This window comes from Mytilinidion resinicola (genome assembly GCF_010093595.1).
Source record: "Mytilinidion resinicola strain CBS 304.34 unplaced genomic scaffold BDZ99scaffold_8, whole genome shotgun sequence".
Taxonomy (NCBI): Eukaryota; Fungi; Ascomycota; class Dothideomycetes; order Mytilinidiales; family Mytilinidiaceae; genus Mytilinidion; species Mytilinidion resinicola.
The window spans coordinates 1,646,474-1,662,708 of NW_022985444.1; the positions used below are offsets into that span (position 1 = coordinate 1,646,474).

The 16,235-nt window shown below is 50.7% G+C and overlaps 4 protein-coding genes across 4 annotated transcripts; 3 read left to right on the plus strand and 1 right to left on the minus strand.

The window, feature by feature from the left end:
* Window positions 1-4,296: 4,296 nt before the first annotated feature.
* BDZ99DRAFT_297008 (uncharacterized protein) lies at window positions 4,297-5,490 on the plus strand. Its single transcript, XM_033714142.1, has 2 exons — window positions 4,297-4,584; window positions 4,802-5,490. Exons 1-2 carry the CDS (start codon window positions 4,555-4,557, stop codon window positions 5,294-5,296), a joined length of 525 nt encoding a protein of 174 aa, XP_033578124.1. The 5' UTR covers window positions 4,297-4,554; the 3' UTR covers window positions 5,297-5,490.
* A 193-nt stretch (window positions 5,491-5,683) lies between these two features.
* Window positions 5,684-6,467, plus strand: BDZ99DRAFT_519822 (uncharacterized protein; the record flags this gene model as incomplete). The annotated part of the gene is made up of 2 exons (XM_033725449.1): window positions 5,684-5,768; window positions 5,833-6,467. The coding sequence occupies 2 exons, from the start codon at window positions 5,684-5,686 to the stop codon at window positions 6,465-6,467; spliced, it is 720 nt and encodes a 239-aa protein (XP_033578125.1).
* A 4,203-nt stretch (window positions 6,468-10,670) lies between these two features.
* BDZ99DRAFT_441986 (putative exocyst complex component Sec15) lies at window positions 10,671-13,773 on the minus strand. The gene is made up of 10 exons (XM_033717792.1): window positions 13,632-13,773; window positions 12,575-13,573; window positions 12,396-12,527; window positions 12,241-12,342; window positions 12,084-12,193; window positions 11,901-12,036; window positions 11,548-11,840; window positions 11,336-11,492; window positions 11,026-11,276; window positions 10,671-10,924 (listed from the first exon to the last, which is right to left on the minus strand). The coding sequence occupies exons 1-10, from the start codon at window positions 13,680-13,682 to the stop codon at window positions 10,834-10,836; spliced, it is 2,322 nt and encodes a 773-aa protein (XP_033578126.1). The 5' UTR covers window positions 13,683-13,773; the 3' UTR covers window positions 10,671-10,833.
* A 182-nt stretch (window positions 13,774-13,955) lies between these two features.
* BDZ99DRAFT_415606 (saccharopine dehydrogenase-like protein) lies at window positions 13,956-16,217 on the plus strand. Its single transcript, XM_033716760.1, has 8 exons — window positions 13,956-14,048; window positions 14,104-14,122; window positions 14,173-14,202; window positions 14,254-14,306; window positions 14,356-14,420; window positions 14,474-14,547; window positions 14,597-14,675; window positions 14,727-16,217. The coding sequence occupies exons 1-8, from the start codon at window positions 14,033-14,035 to the stop codon at window positions 15,762-15,764; spliced, it is 1,374 nt and encodes a 457-aa protein (XP_033578127.1). The 5' UTR covers window positions 13,956-14,032; the 3' UTR covers window positions 15,765-16,217.
* The last annotated feature ends 18 nt before the right edge of the window (window positions 16,218-16,235 follow it).

The following is a 16,235-nucleotide window of genomic DNA, read 5'->3' on the forward strand; positions in this document are numbered from 1 at the left end:
TTTTTCGCTGCTTTCGTACTTGTCTTTCTCTTCTTGACCATTTGTGCGCAAGGCATGAGATACATTTCACCCCCATCGACCGTACCTACCGGCAGACACTTTTCAAAGCTGAGCAGAGGTTAACGACTCTCAGACACTTCAGCTTGCTCATTTCTGACATCTGTTCAGATTGTGATCCTCCCTGTCAGCCTCTCACTACGATCCATGGCCACGTCCACGAACCCTCGAACAGCCGCGGCCCACAGATACGGATCGTGATAAAGTCTATATCTCGGGTCTCTCATCAGCGGCCAAGATCAACGCGTACCCGGGTTCACGCTACCTGCCTTTTGCTAGGAGATTTAACCCGCGCTCCTCTGAGTGGCTGGCGTTTGTTCCACATGGCACTAGGTAGCAAGCAGAACTACATGCCTTCGCTATCGTCTCTACCTCAAGCAGCTCTAAAGACTGACAGGATCTTCTTGGCTGCAATAGGTAAGACTTTTGGTAAGCTTAACTACCATCATTCCATACCTTCGTGAACACCAGTGGCCACCCCAAGCCGGAGCAAGGCAAAGTCTATGTCATGATTCGAAACGAGGAGAGAGCTTATGGCCTAGATAAATGCAGACGCGGGATCATGCAAGCCTACTTGCCTGTGCTAGGATATCTCGCCGCGCTCTTCTGAGTGGCTAGCGTTTATCCCATATGGCACAGGTGCTTTGCCGTATGATTCACATACCTTCACAGTCGCCACCGTATTTCATCTTTTTTGATTTGAAGACTGACATCAGCGATCCCTCTCGTGGGACATGTATTCTTTCCTATCTCCTTGTTGTTTAAAGTTTTATGACGAGATCGGAGCAAAGACTAAAGAGCTAATAGTTCATGGATGACCCGCCAGTTCACGTTGATCAGCATCGATACTAGCCACTGTGGTAAGTCTTTCTATCTTCTCTTATCACTTCAACGCAAACGAGCCTTCTTGGATCTTGCCTTGTTTTCAACCCAGAGAATGCTATGATGAAGCGAGCTCTGATGTAATAAGGCAACTGGGGAGCTTCCGGAATGTGGATATGGAACAGAGCTCATCAACTCGTCGCCTTCGATGTCGCTTGAGGAGTTACCGACTTCCAAACCCAAGTCGGAAAACCGCCGTGGGGGTGATTCCCCGTAGGTAATGAGCGAAGCGGATTGTGGGGATCGCCTTCTTAGGCTAAAATCCCACATTACGTACCGGTTTGGACAGTGGAACGTTGAGCTGTGCCTAGGTAATGAAGCTAGCAGCATGGGTTCCGAAGCGTATACTTCTTTGCTTCTTTGTTCTTTGCTTCGTCGCCGTTGGAGTTCTCATGACAAGTTCGAAGTAAAGACTAAGGAGTTGCTAGGTTTCTGAGTATCAACGAGTATCTTCGACGAGCATCGCCGTAATGCCATCTACCACCACAGTTCGTTATGCTTCTTTCTTTCGGCTTGGCAGTCGTAATTCGTACCCACTTCTCAAATCTTTTTCGGATTTCAATCGCCTTCATCCCATGGAAACTGCTTCCTAATAGCAAATTTCTTCGGATTTCTTCGGAAAAAAGGCAAGATAAATAAGGTGATGGAGATGTGACTTCGGTGGCCACCTCGAGTGCGCAAACCATTGCTCCGCTCTCGTCGCTGGCCTCTCCAGAATATGCCCATCTTTCCCGGTCCGAATGCACCGTCTTCGGGCCATTTGGGACTGAATCCGCTGCTTTTCTTTGCCTTTACCGCAGTGTGGTTTTCTGGCGGTTACATCTCTTCCCTTCTATTTGCTGTCCCCTACCAAGAAGTTTGGAGGATGAGATAATGAATTCACATAGTTGCTGATAATCCACGAGTACTGCAGCCATCTTAAATCCTCATCAATATCAGCCCTTTGCAATCTGGTAAGTTTCACTTTCTTCGAATATCGCAATCCCATCTTCCTAGAACCCATTCCCGTCGCCTTTCTCCAATGGAGCCTGCTTCCTCATAGCACTTTCCTGGATAGAGAAAGGCAAGATGAACATGGCGGCAGAGAGATGACCTCGGTGCGCAAAGGGAAACGCCTCTCTCGTCGCTGCCGTTCCAGGATGCATCCATCTTTCTCGGGTCAAACTAAAGTCTCTACGACGCACCTTGTTTGGGCCAGTGGGATCGAATCCGCTGTACCATTTTGTCTAAGCAGCGTGGTTTTCTGGGCGGCACATGTATCTTTTCGCGTTTTCCTGATGTGCGCGACTGAAATGCTCAGAGTAGGAGCTGACTAGTTGATAGGTTACTGATGGCCCACGAGGCTGCTTGAACAGCATTTGTATCTAACATCAACTATCCGGTCAGTTCGTTTCCTAATATCGCCTCCTCTCCAGTTTCCGAATTTTGCCAAACCGCCACCATTTTCTCATCGGGATTGCTTCCTCATAGCATTCCCTGGATAAAGGAAGGCAAGAATAAGCATAGCGAGAGAGGAGCATTCTCGGTGCGCGCCCCACTTCCTCTCATCGCTGAGTCGAACCCACAGAATATTCCATCTTTCCCAGTCCGAACTAAACCTCCAAGACGCACCGTTTTTGGGCTTGTGGGACTGATTTCCGTGCTATTTAGCTAGGGGCCGGTTGGTTTTCTGGGCGTTACATCTTTTCTCTTCATTCGTCTTGTCCACGATTCAAAAGATTTCGTTGGAGTAGATCTTCTAGATATTGCATATCTCCTATTCTCGTCGAGCTCTTTGGGAGTCTTTGTCGGCGAATTAGAAGCTTGGGCTAACAGATGATAGACACCGGGGCCCCCCCAAACTCTCCCACGCTCCACGGGCATCATATGGTCGAGTAAGTTCATCTTCTTCACATGTCGCGTCCGCAGTCGTTTCCCATAATCTTCCAGCCGCCTTCAACCCTCTCAGAAGGCCAGGACTTGCTTACTCGTAGCATTCCCTGGAAAGACGAAGGCAACCTCCACCTTCGCTCTCTTCGCGACTACCCTAGGATAACCAGCCTCCCTGTTCCAAGCATAAGCACGGACGTACCAGATTTAACGGAGGTGTAAATGCACCGTGCTTGGATGCCGTGGGTTGCATGGATGCCTGGCAGTTACATAATTTCTTTCTCGTTGAGCGTGGTTCAATCTTCATTGACGGCCTTGAAGCAGGGGCTAATGCGCGTTGTAGGTTCCCCAGGGTTGTCTTCATTGATTTTTCTACACGCTGGACCTGGCGATGATCGCCTATTCCACGGTGTGTCTAGTTTCCTTTCTCGAGAAAGTCCAAGTAGTGAGTGCAAGCTGGATATGTGGATAGTAGATACTTCGCTCCTCATCCTCTTTTCCATGCCAGTCAAATTACTTTGCTATTCTCGGAATAGCAATCCTCAAGGTCGTTAACTCGGACGGTGTTTGCTCTACACTGGCATCCTCTAAGTGCTTTTCCGAACAAGATCAAAGTCGAGTTGGAAGTCGCGGGGGGCAGACGATATTAGCACTAGTTTGCAGTGTATCTTCGCCACGGCGCTCAGGTCGTATATTTCCTTCAAATCTGCGTTCATTGCTTTGGATTTCCACTGATGTCGATGAAGTTGAAATAGAGGGCTTACTAACGAGTCGTAGTTCCATGGTTCTACCCGCAAACCGCCGGTGTCACCACCCTTTGGGATTAGCCCCTGAGCTCGTATTCGGTTTTCCCCCCACGCTGCCAACGTCGAACGTCGAACATCGTCAGGACGTCGAACTCCATCTCCATATTCATCGAGGCTATACGTATTAAATGGAGAGACAAAGTCTCCATAGTTATAGAGGGTGCCTCCTTCGCTCTGCCCTCCCTATCCCGCTGCCCGGTGAATCCTTGGCGGGGATGTCAAGTTTACGACACTAAGTGGCCACCAGTCTCAATGCATCTGCAACCATGCCAGCATTCTTCGAAGCTTACTCAAAATAGGAAGAAAGAAGTATTCAAACATACGAGCAATCGTTCTCCTCAATGCTCACTGCAAAATTTCCCTAGCCACCAAGTCGCGGTGCGGGGATGCCGGGTTCGCAGCCACCAAATGGTATCCATACGTAACGTAACAAAACGCATCAACATGCATCACAGATTCGGGAAGAAATAATGGCCCACATGATTCGAATACCCTCCAACTGTGGCTTCTGCTGTGGGCTGGCTAGTGTGCCTATCGCCGCCGTGGGAGGGAGTTCCCGCCCGCATGGCATCCCTGACCAAAGTTGGCAACCCTCAACACCATGTTGGATCACGACAGAGCCTACATAACGATGCGAATAGGGTAAAGCAATGCTGGAAGATCCCGTGGCACTGGGAGCTTGCGCAGGGTGTGTGTGCTGTCCTTGACAAACCCGAGAATCCCCACCCGAAAATCCTCAAGAACCGATTGCCTCACCACGAGGCCCGCACTCCAAACAATTATGCTGGCGCATAAATGTCCGACTGCCGCTCGCTCTTACGCCTGGGAACGTTCCCTAGCAAAGTGGTGACATGTATATCCTGCACTCAGTAGTGTATATATTTCATTTAATTTGGGCGGCATTCTATCAAACTCCGCGGGATGGCGGGGTGGTGGAATTATGGGTTTCCCGCGGAGTTTGACACATAAGGTAAGTCCCAACCCCAAACTCCCAGTTCGATTCTCGGCGCGGCGACGGCAAGGTAAGTATATGGCGAAGAGATTAGTCTCCGCATCAGGTTCACTCCTCGAATAGTGTTCCTGGTGCGGGGGATACTCTTTTGCTTTTTTTGTTTATTTGAAGCTCTATCTACATGCGGCACGCATATGAACAGCTTCTTTTTGGAACCTTGTTGACGTTTTCACAGCGCATTGGAAGCCTCTGGGGGCGGTGCGCCGCACCTCATCTGCTTGGACGAGGGCATAACATGAGCTACATATTCTATATTGTCACATTGTGGGCATCTATAGCACTGGCTTGTAGGTGCAGTGTAGGGTCATGGCCTGCGCACGCGTCTTCGTCGTGTTTTGCCCTTTCGCACTCCTACAAACATCGCAGACTTCGCGCTTCTCCGCCAAAACAACACCTCGCTGCCAACCTCCACAACCATCTGAAGCTCTTCCAGATCACTAACATAACGGCTAGCAACGCAAGTGCAGCAGCTCCGAATCGCAAGGTCACTGACAGCAGCAACGCTCTAGGCAATTCTGAGTCGTCCGAGAGCCCTTCGCTAAGTCCAACCATCCTGCAATCGGAGGACCTCACGAGACAAATCTCGCCCTCCATAACATCCTGTTCCAATTCAGGCCGAGACCAGCACAGGCCGAGGAGGCGCGGAGAATCAGGAGGCTGTGGCTGGTGAATTGCGGGGGTATGGACGGGTTTGGAGGACTTCTCGGGGTGCGGAAATAAGGGGTACATTCGGCGTCGGGAAGGCTGCAAGTGAGGTGGTGGCAAAATATTAGAAGACCTCTCCATGATTTCCTCGCTGCCACGTCACCCCCAACCCTCAACACTCTCTCCTGGACATCAGCCAGCCTCTCTCTGCGAGCAAGACAAGCCTCTCTCATACCTTCGGCAGCGTATACTCGACCTCAAGCTGCGAAGCCAATACGCTCAATTCCGGCTATCATCAAAGTCCCGCCTGTATAGCGACCTGTAACCTCGAGCTCCCCGCATCCTCCGTTCAAATCGCAGCCAAACGAACACCCTTCTGCCACAACAGCTCCCACCATCAAGCGCACCCACGATGCCGTCTCGAGCCAACTCTCCGAGCAGCATTGCGTCCGCCGACTCGTTGGTGGACATTCCCCAAGTTCTCCACGTCCCGCCGAGTAAGCCACACCCTCCCCCCCCCCACCTCCCACTTCATGACACTAATCCTCATATTTCAAGCAGACCGCCTTCGTGAGGCGATGTGGCTGCGAGCCCCTCCAGCCCACAGCGCCCGCCGCACGGAGGGTAGCTTTCTCCCGGACAACGACGTCCAGCGCGCCCCCTGCGACTGCCGCATCCCGGCCCTCTTTCCTCTCCTCGTCGCCACCCCCGACACCCCGGAGGCCCCCCTCCGCGTGGTTCTCGAAGGCGACCCAGACGCCATCTACCAGGTCGTGACGTCACTCTGTTGTCCACACGTCGGAGATCGGGTCGTTTTCTCTTTCCATTTGGCCGGCAGCCTGCATCAGACGAATTTCGAGGCGCTTTGGGACGCCGGATGGCAGGGGGAGGCCAACCCAATGCTGTTCCGTGTGTCTGTCGACACCGTAAACGTGTACAAGATCGTGCGAGAGGAACTTGTGGGCGTCGTTGTACCGGGAACTGTGACTGTGAGGGAGTTTGTCGGTGCGTGCTTCTTGCTGGAAGATGAGTACGCGGAGTTGTTGGAGGAGGAGGCAGACGGGGGGTTCGACCGTGCGTTGTTGGAACTGGCGGGAGAAGAAGGAGAAGAGGAGGAGAGAGAGGAAGAGGAAGAAATGGTGTTCTTGACGGAAGAAGAGGAGGAAGAGTGGCGGCTAGAGATGGAGATGGAGTGAGTGTGGGATGTTATGTTTTCGGAGATGTTAATTGGGGGGTATATCGGCAGCGTTTGGAGCCAGATTAGAGCAGCTGTAGCACCTCGAATGTTATCATGCTCTACAGTCTCACATGGCGATCGAATCAATATGCAGTATCTCCAACACCACATGCAAATTTCAGTACCTAACACAGCTGTATCGAGTAACGACTGATACCCTACTGCTCGGGCTTCCCTTTTGCCCACTCAATAGCACCGTAAAGAGAGTCCTGGCTAGTAGGTAGCAGTTCAGTCAAGACGTAGTCTTATCTCCACCGCATCAACAGGCGCATGCTTCGAGGACGTGATTCTCATAACCTCAGGCACGCGGATAGAATACTGCCCTTCTTGGGCTTCAATTTTGCTTGTTCGACGCCACCGTAAAGACTGTCTCAGCCAGCAAGTTGCTGGCTAGTCAAAAGGCAGTCCGATATGTCATGCGTAACTTTTACATCGCATGTAGAGTCCTAGCAACCTAACAATGATGAATTGGAGCGCTGAGGTTATCCTCTTGCTCATCCAGTACCGGCGTATGGGGTGGCCTAGCCAGCATGTCTCCGCTCGGTCAAAATACGACATGATTCCCACTGCTTTGGGTGTTACATGGTGTTCGCAGCTTGAAATCCCCATTCCACGGATATGCTACTCCTAAAGCTTCGCTCTTGCTCATTCGATATCACCGTAAGGAGTGGCCTAGCTAGCAGCTCGCAAGTCCGTCAAAAGGCAGTCCAATCCCCACTACCTCGGTTTTTACATTGGATTTGACGCTTCAAAATCCCATTCAACGAATATTCAACTACTCTGGCTTCACTATTGATACCTCGGTACCGCTGTAAGGAGTAGCTCAACGAGTACGTGCAGGTCAGTCAAGAGGCAGCCTGATTTCCATAGTATGAACCTGTACATCATGATTCTTGACGTACTAATACTTGCGCTCTAATCCTGGCCTTTACGCGTTACTCCTTGCTCGTTCAACACCGCTGTAAGGAGTAGCCTACCTAACATGTATCCGCTCAATCAAAGCGTAGCCCAATTCCTACTGCCTCAACCATGACAACATGTTTATCTCAGGTTCTCCAAACTCATAGGGACACGCCCCAATATAACACTACTCAAACGTCCCTCTTTCTAGCTCAATACCTCGGTGAGAGGTGGCCCAGCCAGCAGATAATTCTCGGTCAAAAGGTAACCTAATCTATACTGTCTCAACTTCAACTTTCTATCGAGCTCAGGCTTCCGAAGTCCAAAGGGATGTGCCGCGGTATAACACTACTTTAACTTCCCTCCTGCCGCCTTGGCGCCGCTGTGAGAAGTGGCCTAGAAGCAGATAGTTATCCAGGCAAAAGGTAGCCCGATTCCTACAGCCTCATCTATAACATTGCATTGACCTCAGCTTTTCAAGAACCGCAGCGCTGTGCCCTAATATAACACTGCCTAAGATTCCTTCTTGCCTAGTCGAAACCATTGACAGGAGTGGCCCGGCCAGCATGGAGCCATATAGCCAAAAGATAGCCTAATTCCTACTGTCTCATCCTTGACATTGCATTGGGCTCAGGATTCCCAGACCTACAGGGAGTGCTCCTGTATAATACTGCTTGAGCTTCTCTCTTGCTTCCTCGACACCACCATGGAGAGTGGCGCGGCTAGCACGTAATTGTCAGACCAAAAGTTACCCTGGTTTCCACTACGTTGACTGCTACATCTTTCAGGACGTGAAAACTATATGAGTTCAAGTCCGAAGTGCATATCTTATTGCTGTGACCTTAATTTTGCTCTCTCAATACCTCCGTAAGAGGTGGCCTTGCCCGCGGGCGATTGCTCAGCTAAGAAGTACCTTAATTTCCACTGCATCAATCTCTACATCTTTTGAAAACGTTGAAATCGTATAGGTTTGAGCCCTTCGTGGATATCTTACTGCTTATACCTCCCTCTCAACCGGTCGACGTCACCGCGAGGAGTAGCCTGGCTAGCAGCTGAATCCCCAGCCAGAAGGTACCTCGATTCCCATTGCACAAACCTTTACATACTTCATACTGTAAAAGATGTATCAGTTTAAGTGCTGAGTAGATGTCTTGCTGCTGAGGTTTCCATTTTGCTCATTGAACAGTATCGTAAGGGGTGGCCTAGCTAGTAGTTGATTTCTTAGTAAAAAAGTACCCTAATTTCTACTGCATCAATCTTCATATACTCTAAAAACGCGATGATTATATAGATTTCAGCTCTAAGTGAATATCCTACTACTCGAGACTCCCTCGTGCTCATTCGAAACCATCGTAAGAGGTGGCCCAGCCAGCAAATGATCCCCTAGCCAAAACACACCCCAACTTCCACTACATCAATCTCTCCACGTCAAACGCCCTACAAGACCCCGCCGTCGGCTTAGAAACATGGATATACCACCACTCGGCTTTCAACCTTGCGTGTCCAACACCACCGTACGGAGTAGCCCAGCCAGGAGGTCGACCTCCAGCCAAACCACACCCTCATCCCCACCCCCTCACCCTCTCCATTCCTCCATCGCACCCAAATCTCCAAAGCCCATCCAAGCACCCCAATATCCTATCTCTCTAGCCCCCCCTTTCGCTCTCTTCATACCACCGTCAGACGTGGCCCAGCCCGCACGTGCCTCCCCATCCAAAACGCACCCTGCACCGCCCTCAGCTAAACCTCCCACAGCATCGGCCCTCCTTAAACCGTCCCAAGAAGTTTCTCATGCCCTCCGGTCCCCGTCCCCCTAAACTGTCCACCCGCACCGCCACACCTTCCCCCTGCCAGAAACTTGCTCACGGAGGCTCGGGGTGCCGACCTACACTATCGTTTTCCCAACAAACCCACCCCAGCGCTACTGCCTAGAACCTTCCGGAAGGTCGCGCAGCTGGTTGGGGGCCGGTTCTACCCGCGCCCGCGCAGGCAGGCAGATAGGCAGGCAGGCAGGAGTGTCACGTGATGGTGTCTAGCGAGAACAGCGCTGGTGGGCGGCGGGAGGGGCCGCGAGACGGCTGCAGGTGGTGTGGGTATAGTAGCAAGGGCGCTGGATTGAAAAGGGTGAGAAGAAGCTTGGGATTGAGTTGCAGAAGAGGGCAGCGTGTTGTGCGGGAGATATTGGTGTCGTCGTCGCGAGCTGGTGTGTCTAAGGGGCTGGTCGACGAGCGACGGCGAGGGCGCGCTCGATGACCACAACACCTGTGAAGGTAGGAATTGCAGGAGCAGAAAGCTGAAGATCGAAAGTCAGACATACTGGGATTTAAAGGAAATCTCATTTTTTTGCCCATACAAATTGGTGGTCTTGGCGTGTAAAAACGTTTGCGAGATTGGAAGTCGGGGGACGGCGAGCTGGATAGTTTCAGAGCCAGGACACCTGCGAAGATATGGATTGCAGGAGGAAAAGGCTGCACGTCAGGGTCAGCTTATGGCACAATATTGAGAATATCTATTTTTTTCGCCCATACAAATCGGTGGTCTTGGCGCGTACGAACGTTCGCGAGATTGAAAGTCAGGGACGACGAGCTGGATATCTTCGCAACCAGAACTCGTGCGAGCGGATGGTTTTCTGGGGGAAGATGAGAGAGGCCAGGAGGTCATAGCGCCGGTGCTTTGAACCAGGATTCATTCTTCCCTCCATACACGGGGCGATGGAGGGCCGGTGCATACAAGGGATTCGATCCAAACCTGGGGACCTGTCCGAGAAGTGAAGCTCTAGATCGCTGGAAATACTCGATTTGGTTCATTGTGCATTGCAAAGATACAACTTGACTTTATTCTGCGGCAGTGTCAAAGGCGTCCGACCCGTGATAGCGCTGCGCGGATTCCACGATAATACACGTGACGGCGTCTAGGTAGATTTTCGGCAAACGATAAGGCGAGAAGGCTTCAAGGTAGGCCAAATACACAACTGGATAATTTGGAAGTCATTGTACGATCCCGTGGAGGTTGTTCCATTCCGACGAGCTAGAATTTCTGTTCAGGTGGTCAGCATAAACATCTCTTGATTCTTTTGGCCGGCGTCAAGAACGCGAAAATGAGATCGATAAGGTAGGAGATGAATTTGAGATTCTTAGAGTGCAGTACTACCATAGTAAAAATTAGAAGTTATGCTATATAGACATTAGCCTGATTCAACGATGGAGAAACGAGCGAGCCGAAAAGCGAGATGACTGGAATTCGCGGATGAAATATTGGATCTGCAAACGAGGAGAGCGAGTGGGAATAAAAGTTACTATATTGAAGTATACAAACGCTTCAAGCGCGCCATGCTGCCAGACTCCAAGGACACCAACAAGACATCGTTTCCGCGAGCGCCCGTACCATTTCAACACCATGCGCGAGGAAACCTACAAATCCCGCTCTCACCCCATCCGGAACCTTGAGCCAATCGTCCCAAACCGATCAGATGGCCTCGACGGGGTCTGCGCTGCTACAGCTGCGCCCTCCATGACCCTACGCGGATCGTCAGCAAACGCCCTAAGATTTCCACTGGCTCTGAATGCTACGCTGAAAGAGTCGCACTCATCCAAGCGAATCGGAGGATGCAAACTTACTTCTCAATCAGGATAGCTCCTTTCTCTCTGTCAACCTTACTGTACTTCCGATTTCGCTGCGTCATATCAAAGAATTCATCGGAATTATCCGTCGCCATTAGCGCCACGGTTTGTACTAGTTCGTCGAGATTCTCCTTCAAGATGGGGTTGTTCAAGCTGTCGACAAAGGACGAAAGGAAGTCTGCGTCGGTGACGAGAGCGGTGACTGCGGCTGGGGTGATTCGCTTCACAGACTCGTGGAGAGGGAGTTCCTGAGACAAGACGGGTTAGTCTGGGAAGTTCGACTATGGGGGTAAATGAGAATTGATACCAAGATGGCAGATGCCGCGTGGCTAAGAGCATCGAAGTAGATGAACTCTTTGATATCCGTTGGCAGGCCGAGCAGAACGGAGTTCATGATGTTGGAAAGATAGCGCGTCAGCTCCTGCATGTAATTGCTAGTCTCTGTAGTAGGTCTCGTGGCCATCCTAGAGCGTCGTTAGTACCATGTCGTCTAAAGACCCGAGAGATTTTTGCACATACCAGTCGTACTCGGCAGTCTCGATGAGATCGTCAATCTTAGAGTTGACCAATTCAAAGATACGATCCGATGCTGTCTTCTTAGCATTACGGAACTGCTCCGTTGCTTGCAGAATGACAGGCCCAGTGGCGGAGCCCGATGACCGTGCCTGGAAAAGCAAGTCTTGCAGTTCCTGGCAAGCGATCTCGAAGTGCTCCAGGTTGGTGAGGATTTGGACAATTTGACCAGGATATTGAGAGCTAAGTCGCTCTACCAAAGATTGGCAGACCTTTTCGCATAGCAGCTCATCAAGAGACTGGCCCATTCGACGTATAAGTATATAGATGTTGGGTTTACATTGCCGGACTCGTCTTACATTCTTAAGCGTCTCGTCGATAACGGTAGAGCGCTGGAAGTGATCATCGGAGAATAAATATATTTGATTGAGAAAATTGCGAATGTCAATACAACAGAGGGGATACATCTGGGAAAAGGGGAGGACACAGGGGAATCTAACGGGTTAATCAGTATATTCGAAGTCATCGAGTTGGATACGTACGTGAGCTGCTCGCGGGCTTGGCTTGGGGTGTACCAGCTGACATTGACGACTTTATCGTATTCTTCGAGGTTGTTGATTGGCATTGGCATGTAGTCATCAGTCGAAACAATCTAAAATGGCTTAGCACCACTGCAAGAATATCAACAAGGAAACTCACTTCTTGGAAATCTTCGCTGAAGCGCTGCTTGAGGAGATCCGAGTATTTGTCGAAGAGAGTAACTAGCAAGTCATAGAGGTTCTTGACCGAGTAACCCCATTTCTGCGACGAGGTCAGAATTTCTCTATGCAATCGGGCATGCAAATGACGCCTACCTCCATAGTAAGCATGAATAATGCAACTCGCCCTTTGATCTTGAGTAGGAGATCATCATTGTCGACTAAAGGCAATCCGTTGGTTATCAAGGTGGCCATGCTTTGGCACATGGAATCCCACAGTTCATCAACCTGCTTGAAATTAGCTTTGGCCTCAGAGGTTAGACGCTGGTACGAACATCGACATTCGCTCTGAAGTTATTCGTCCTCTTGATCGTCGCTTTCTCGATGATTGCAAAGCCGGCAATGCTCTCCAAAAGGCTGCTTAAATCGGACCCGTCGTCATCCAGGAGGTTTAGCGATGAAGGGATGATGAGATCTTTCTGCTTTCGACGATTCGAAGCATACTCCGCACGGAAGTAATCGCTGCGGCCTAAGGTTTCGTGGATATGCATGCATTCGAAGAGCGGAGAAAAGTCAAATTCCGTCTGCATTTCTTCGTTGTTCATAATGTCAAACTCATCGGTCTCGTCGGCCACAAGGTCCATAGCGGAGTTGAGCTTGAATTTCATGAAGTGTTCATCTTGTTGCATTCGCTCTTCGTGGCGTGTTCTTCGGAGATCTGTGTGATAGAAGGCAACTTCACCAAGGTACTGGGAAGCTTCTCGGACGCGATAAAGCCAGGTATTTAGATCGTCCATGACGGCGTTTGCGATTAATCTCTGAGTAGCTGGAACGGATCTTTCGATCATTTCAGCAATCTTGTATCGTCCCACCTCTTTCAAATGGACATTCTGTAGTTCATCGAGTGAACGCAGAGCCGCATAATGATTCTTCTCGAGAAGCAGATCTCGTACTTGATTTGCGACGCGGAGAACGTCCAAACATGCGTTCAGAGCTTCTGATGTTTCGTCAATGCTTTGTCGCACTGCACGTGAGTCTACTAGGGCTTTCTTTTGGGCGGCGAGGTTCTCTGTGCTGGCTTGAATGGACTGATTTAGCTGGAGAATTTGGGTGGTCATGTCCACAGTGCCTTCCCGGACTCGTAATAAAGAGTTCACGGAGCTGACGAATTCCTGATGATTCGAATTGCACATGCGCTCAATCTCAGATTCTCGCTCAGCAGATATCTGATTGAGAGCTTGAATGAGATGCCCTGCGCGGTCCGAGTAGCGAACATCTCTCATCACAGGGACCAGCTGGTCGATGTAGTCTGAGTCTGAGGACGACTGTGTTATCTAGCCATCTGGTGTTAACTATTGGGAGCATCATTTCAGGTTCAAGAGCATTGCCTACCTGCTTGACCGCACTATAGAGGTCATCCCCGGAGTCAACGGCGGACGGCATTTTGGCGGCCTGTCGGATCTTGAAAATTGGGATGGATCAACAAGCTTCTTTCAACATCACAGCACTCTCCCGACGTCGTGGAACTTTATTGCAGGTCTCTGCTTCGAAAATGATGCAAGATGCCACCGTGTTGCCTATTGCGAGAGGTGGTGAACATCGCATGAAAGTCGGGCCGACCCCTGTCGTGTTTGCACCAAATCCCATTCTTGGCATGCGATGACGGAGCCCAGACAAACGCAAGAGCCCCACTAGGACCGAGAAATATCTGAGGGGCGTTGACTCCGTCTGTGACTCCAGCGCCTGCATCCAGACCTGCAAGAACCGCTGTCCAAGAAATACAAAACGCAACCATGGATTCCATGCTCCGTAAGTGCCATCTGACCTCCAACTAGATCCATAGAGTAATAACCATTCCTCTCAGCCATCATCGGCAGCTCCAAGTAAGTAATCCTATTCACCAATGTTTGTCCAATTTCTAATTCCTTCTCAGGTCTGCCCTCCTGCTTGGTGCAGGCTTCGTGTACGTACATATCCACCTTATCCTACCCGAGCTATCGTAACAATGGAACAGCACTCGTCCTACAGCGGAGATTCTAGGAAATTCGGGCGTCAGCGTCACAGTTGGTACGAAGGCACAATCTGATACTGGAGGCATCAATTGATGTCGCTACAGCCTGCAGAACATTGGAGAGCGCGAAAAAGCTCGCCAGCGGCATCAAGAACGCGTCTGCTATCAGCGTAGGCCATCCAATGCCTTTTTTGTCTAGTCGCATGTCGCTGAAGATGTTTAGCTCGATGTCACGGATGAGAAAGCGCTCGATGCGGAGGTTGCCAAAGTCTCTCTTGTTATCAGCTTGATCCCTTAGTAAGTTGCCCCCTCCTCTACAAAGATTATGAGTGCTAACGACTCTCAGTACCTTCCATGCCACCGTTATTGAGTCTGCGATCCGAAACAAGAAGCATGTTGTTACCACATCCTACGTCAGCCCTGCTGTAGGTCTGCCTATAACCGATCTTTTATACTCGGTGTGCTAAACGTCGTAGATGATGGAGCTGGACCAAAAGGCCAAAGACGCAGGCATCACAGTCATGAACGAGATTGGGCTCGACCCAGGAATCGACCATCTCTCTGCCGTCCTTACGATTGACGAGGTTCACAAGGCTGGTGGCCGAGTCTTGAGCTTCTTGTCGTACTGTGGAGGACTTCCAGCGCCCGAGAACTCCGACAACCCACTCGGATACAAGTTCAGCTGGAGCTCTCGCGGTGTGCTACTCGCCCTCCGAAACCCCGCCAAATACTACAAGGACGGCAAGGTCGTTGATGTGACATCCGAAGGACTGATGGCTACCGCCCAACCCTACTACATCTATCCCGGCTATGCCTTCGTCGCCTACCCAAACCGCGATTCTACTCCATACAGGGAGCGCTACCAGATCCCCGAGGCGCAGACCATCATCCGAGGTACTCTGCGCTATCAAGGTTTCCCAGAGTTCATCAAGACCCTCGTGGACATCGGTTTCCTCAGTGACGAGGAGAAAGATTATCTCAAGCCCGGCTCTCGGATCAGCTGGAAGGAGGCTACCTCAAAGATCGTTGGTTCTACCTCCCGCGCCGAAGAGGACATCATTTGGGCTATCAGTTCGCGCACCACCTTCAAGAACAACGATGAGAAGGATCGCATCATCGATGGACTGCGCTGGATTGGGCTTTTCAGCGATGAGGACATCACCCCGCGCTCCAACCCGCTCGATACCCTATGCGCCACTTTGGAGAAGAAGATGCAGTACGAGGAGGGCGAGCGTGATTTCGTCATGCTCCAGCACAAGTTCGAGATCGAGAACAAGGACGGTAGCAAGGAGACACGTACGTCGACACTATGCGAATACGGTGACCCCAAGGGCTACTCTGCAATGGCGAAGTTGGTGGGTGTGCCCTGCGCCGTCGCGGTGCAGCAGGTGTTGGACGGCACCATCAGCGAAAAGGGCATTCTCGCTCCCATGTCACCTGAGATCTGCAGACCTCTGCTGAAGACGCTGACGGAGAAGTATGGAATCACCATTCGGGAGAAGACAATCTCGTAGATGGGTGACAGAGGACATACGGGCCTCCGTTTTTGGGATGCTTGATGGCGCTTGGTGATCATTCACGACTTATGATGGACAAGCCGCGTCTTAGGTAGATCCCGATTACAAGACAATCAGTGGATCTCAGTACAGGAATACAAAAAAGTCTCGTGCTTACCTGCGACCAAACGCTGTACATGGTGCATAACCCCGAAGTCACACTCCACACGCTCGTAATCACGTTCTCGCGTCACAGCGGTGCACTCATCTAATTCACAGCCTTCGATTCGGTACACAACGGGTCGATCTATGTTCATATCCCCACAAAACAATCGATGGGGTATATACGATTTAGCGTGTACCTCGAGAACTTCAAGACATGCACCTCCTTCGCTATTATTTCCCAAAAAAGTCCCAGCATCCTCATCCATTAGATCCGACCGTCTAGTCATGAAACACATTTCCAAAAAGCCTTCAATTAGACCAACA

Excerpts from the sequence above, each read along its gene's own strand:
- BDZ99DRAFT_297008 (XM_033714142.1), top strand. The coding sequence starts at position 4,555 with ATGGGTTTCCCGCGGAGTTTGACACATAAG. Across the intron at positions 4,585-4,801 it reads CGCGGAGTTTGACACATAAG|CGCATTGGAAGCCTCTGGGG; the intron begins GTAAGTCCCAAC and ends ACGTTTTCACAG.
- BDZ99DRAFT_441986 (XM_033717792.1), bottom strand. The coding sequence starts at position 13,682 with ATGCCGTCCGCCGTTGACTCCGGGGATGACCTCTATAGTGCGGTCAAG. Across the intron at positions 11,493-11,547 it reads GAGACTGCCGAGTACGACTG|GATGGCCACGAGACCTACTA; the intron begins GTATGTGCAAAA and ends ACGACGCTCTAG. Across the intron at positions 10,925-11,025 it reads GGAGCTATCCTGATTGAGAA|GGTCATGGAGGGCGCAGCTG; the intron begins GTAAGTTTGCAT and ends CGATCCGCGTAG.
- BDZ99DRAFT_415606 (XM_033716760.1), top strand. Across the intron at positions 14,307-14,355 it reads GGGCGTCAGCGTCACAGTTG|CCTGCAGAACATTGGAGAGC; the intron begins GTACGAAGGCAC and ends ATGTCGCTACAG. Across the intron at positions 14,421-14,473 it reads AGAACGCGTCTGCTATCAGC|CTCGATGTCACGGATGAGAA; the intron begins GTAGGCCATCCA and ends GAAGATGTTTAG.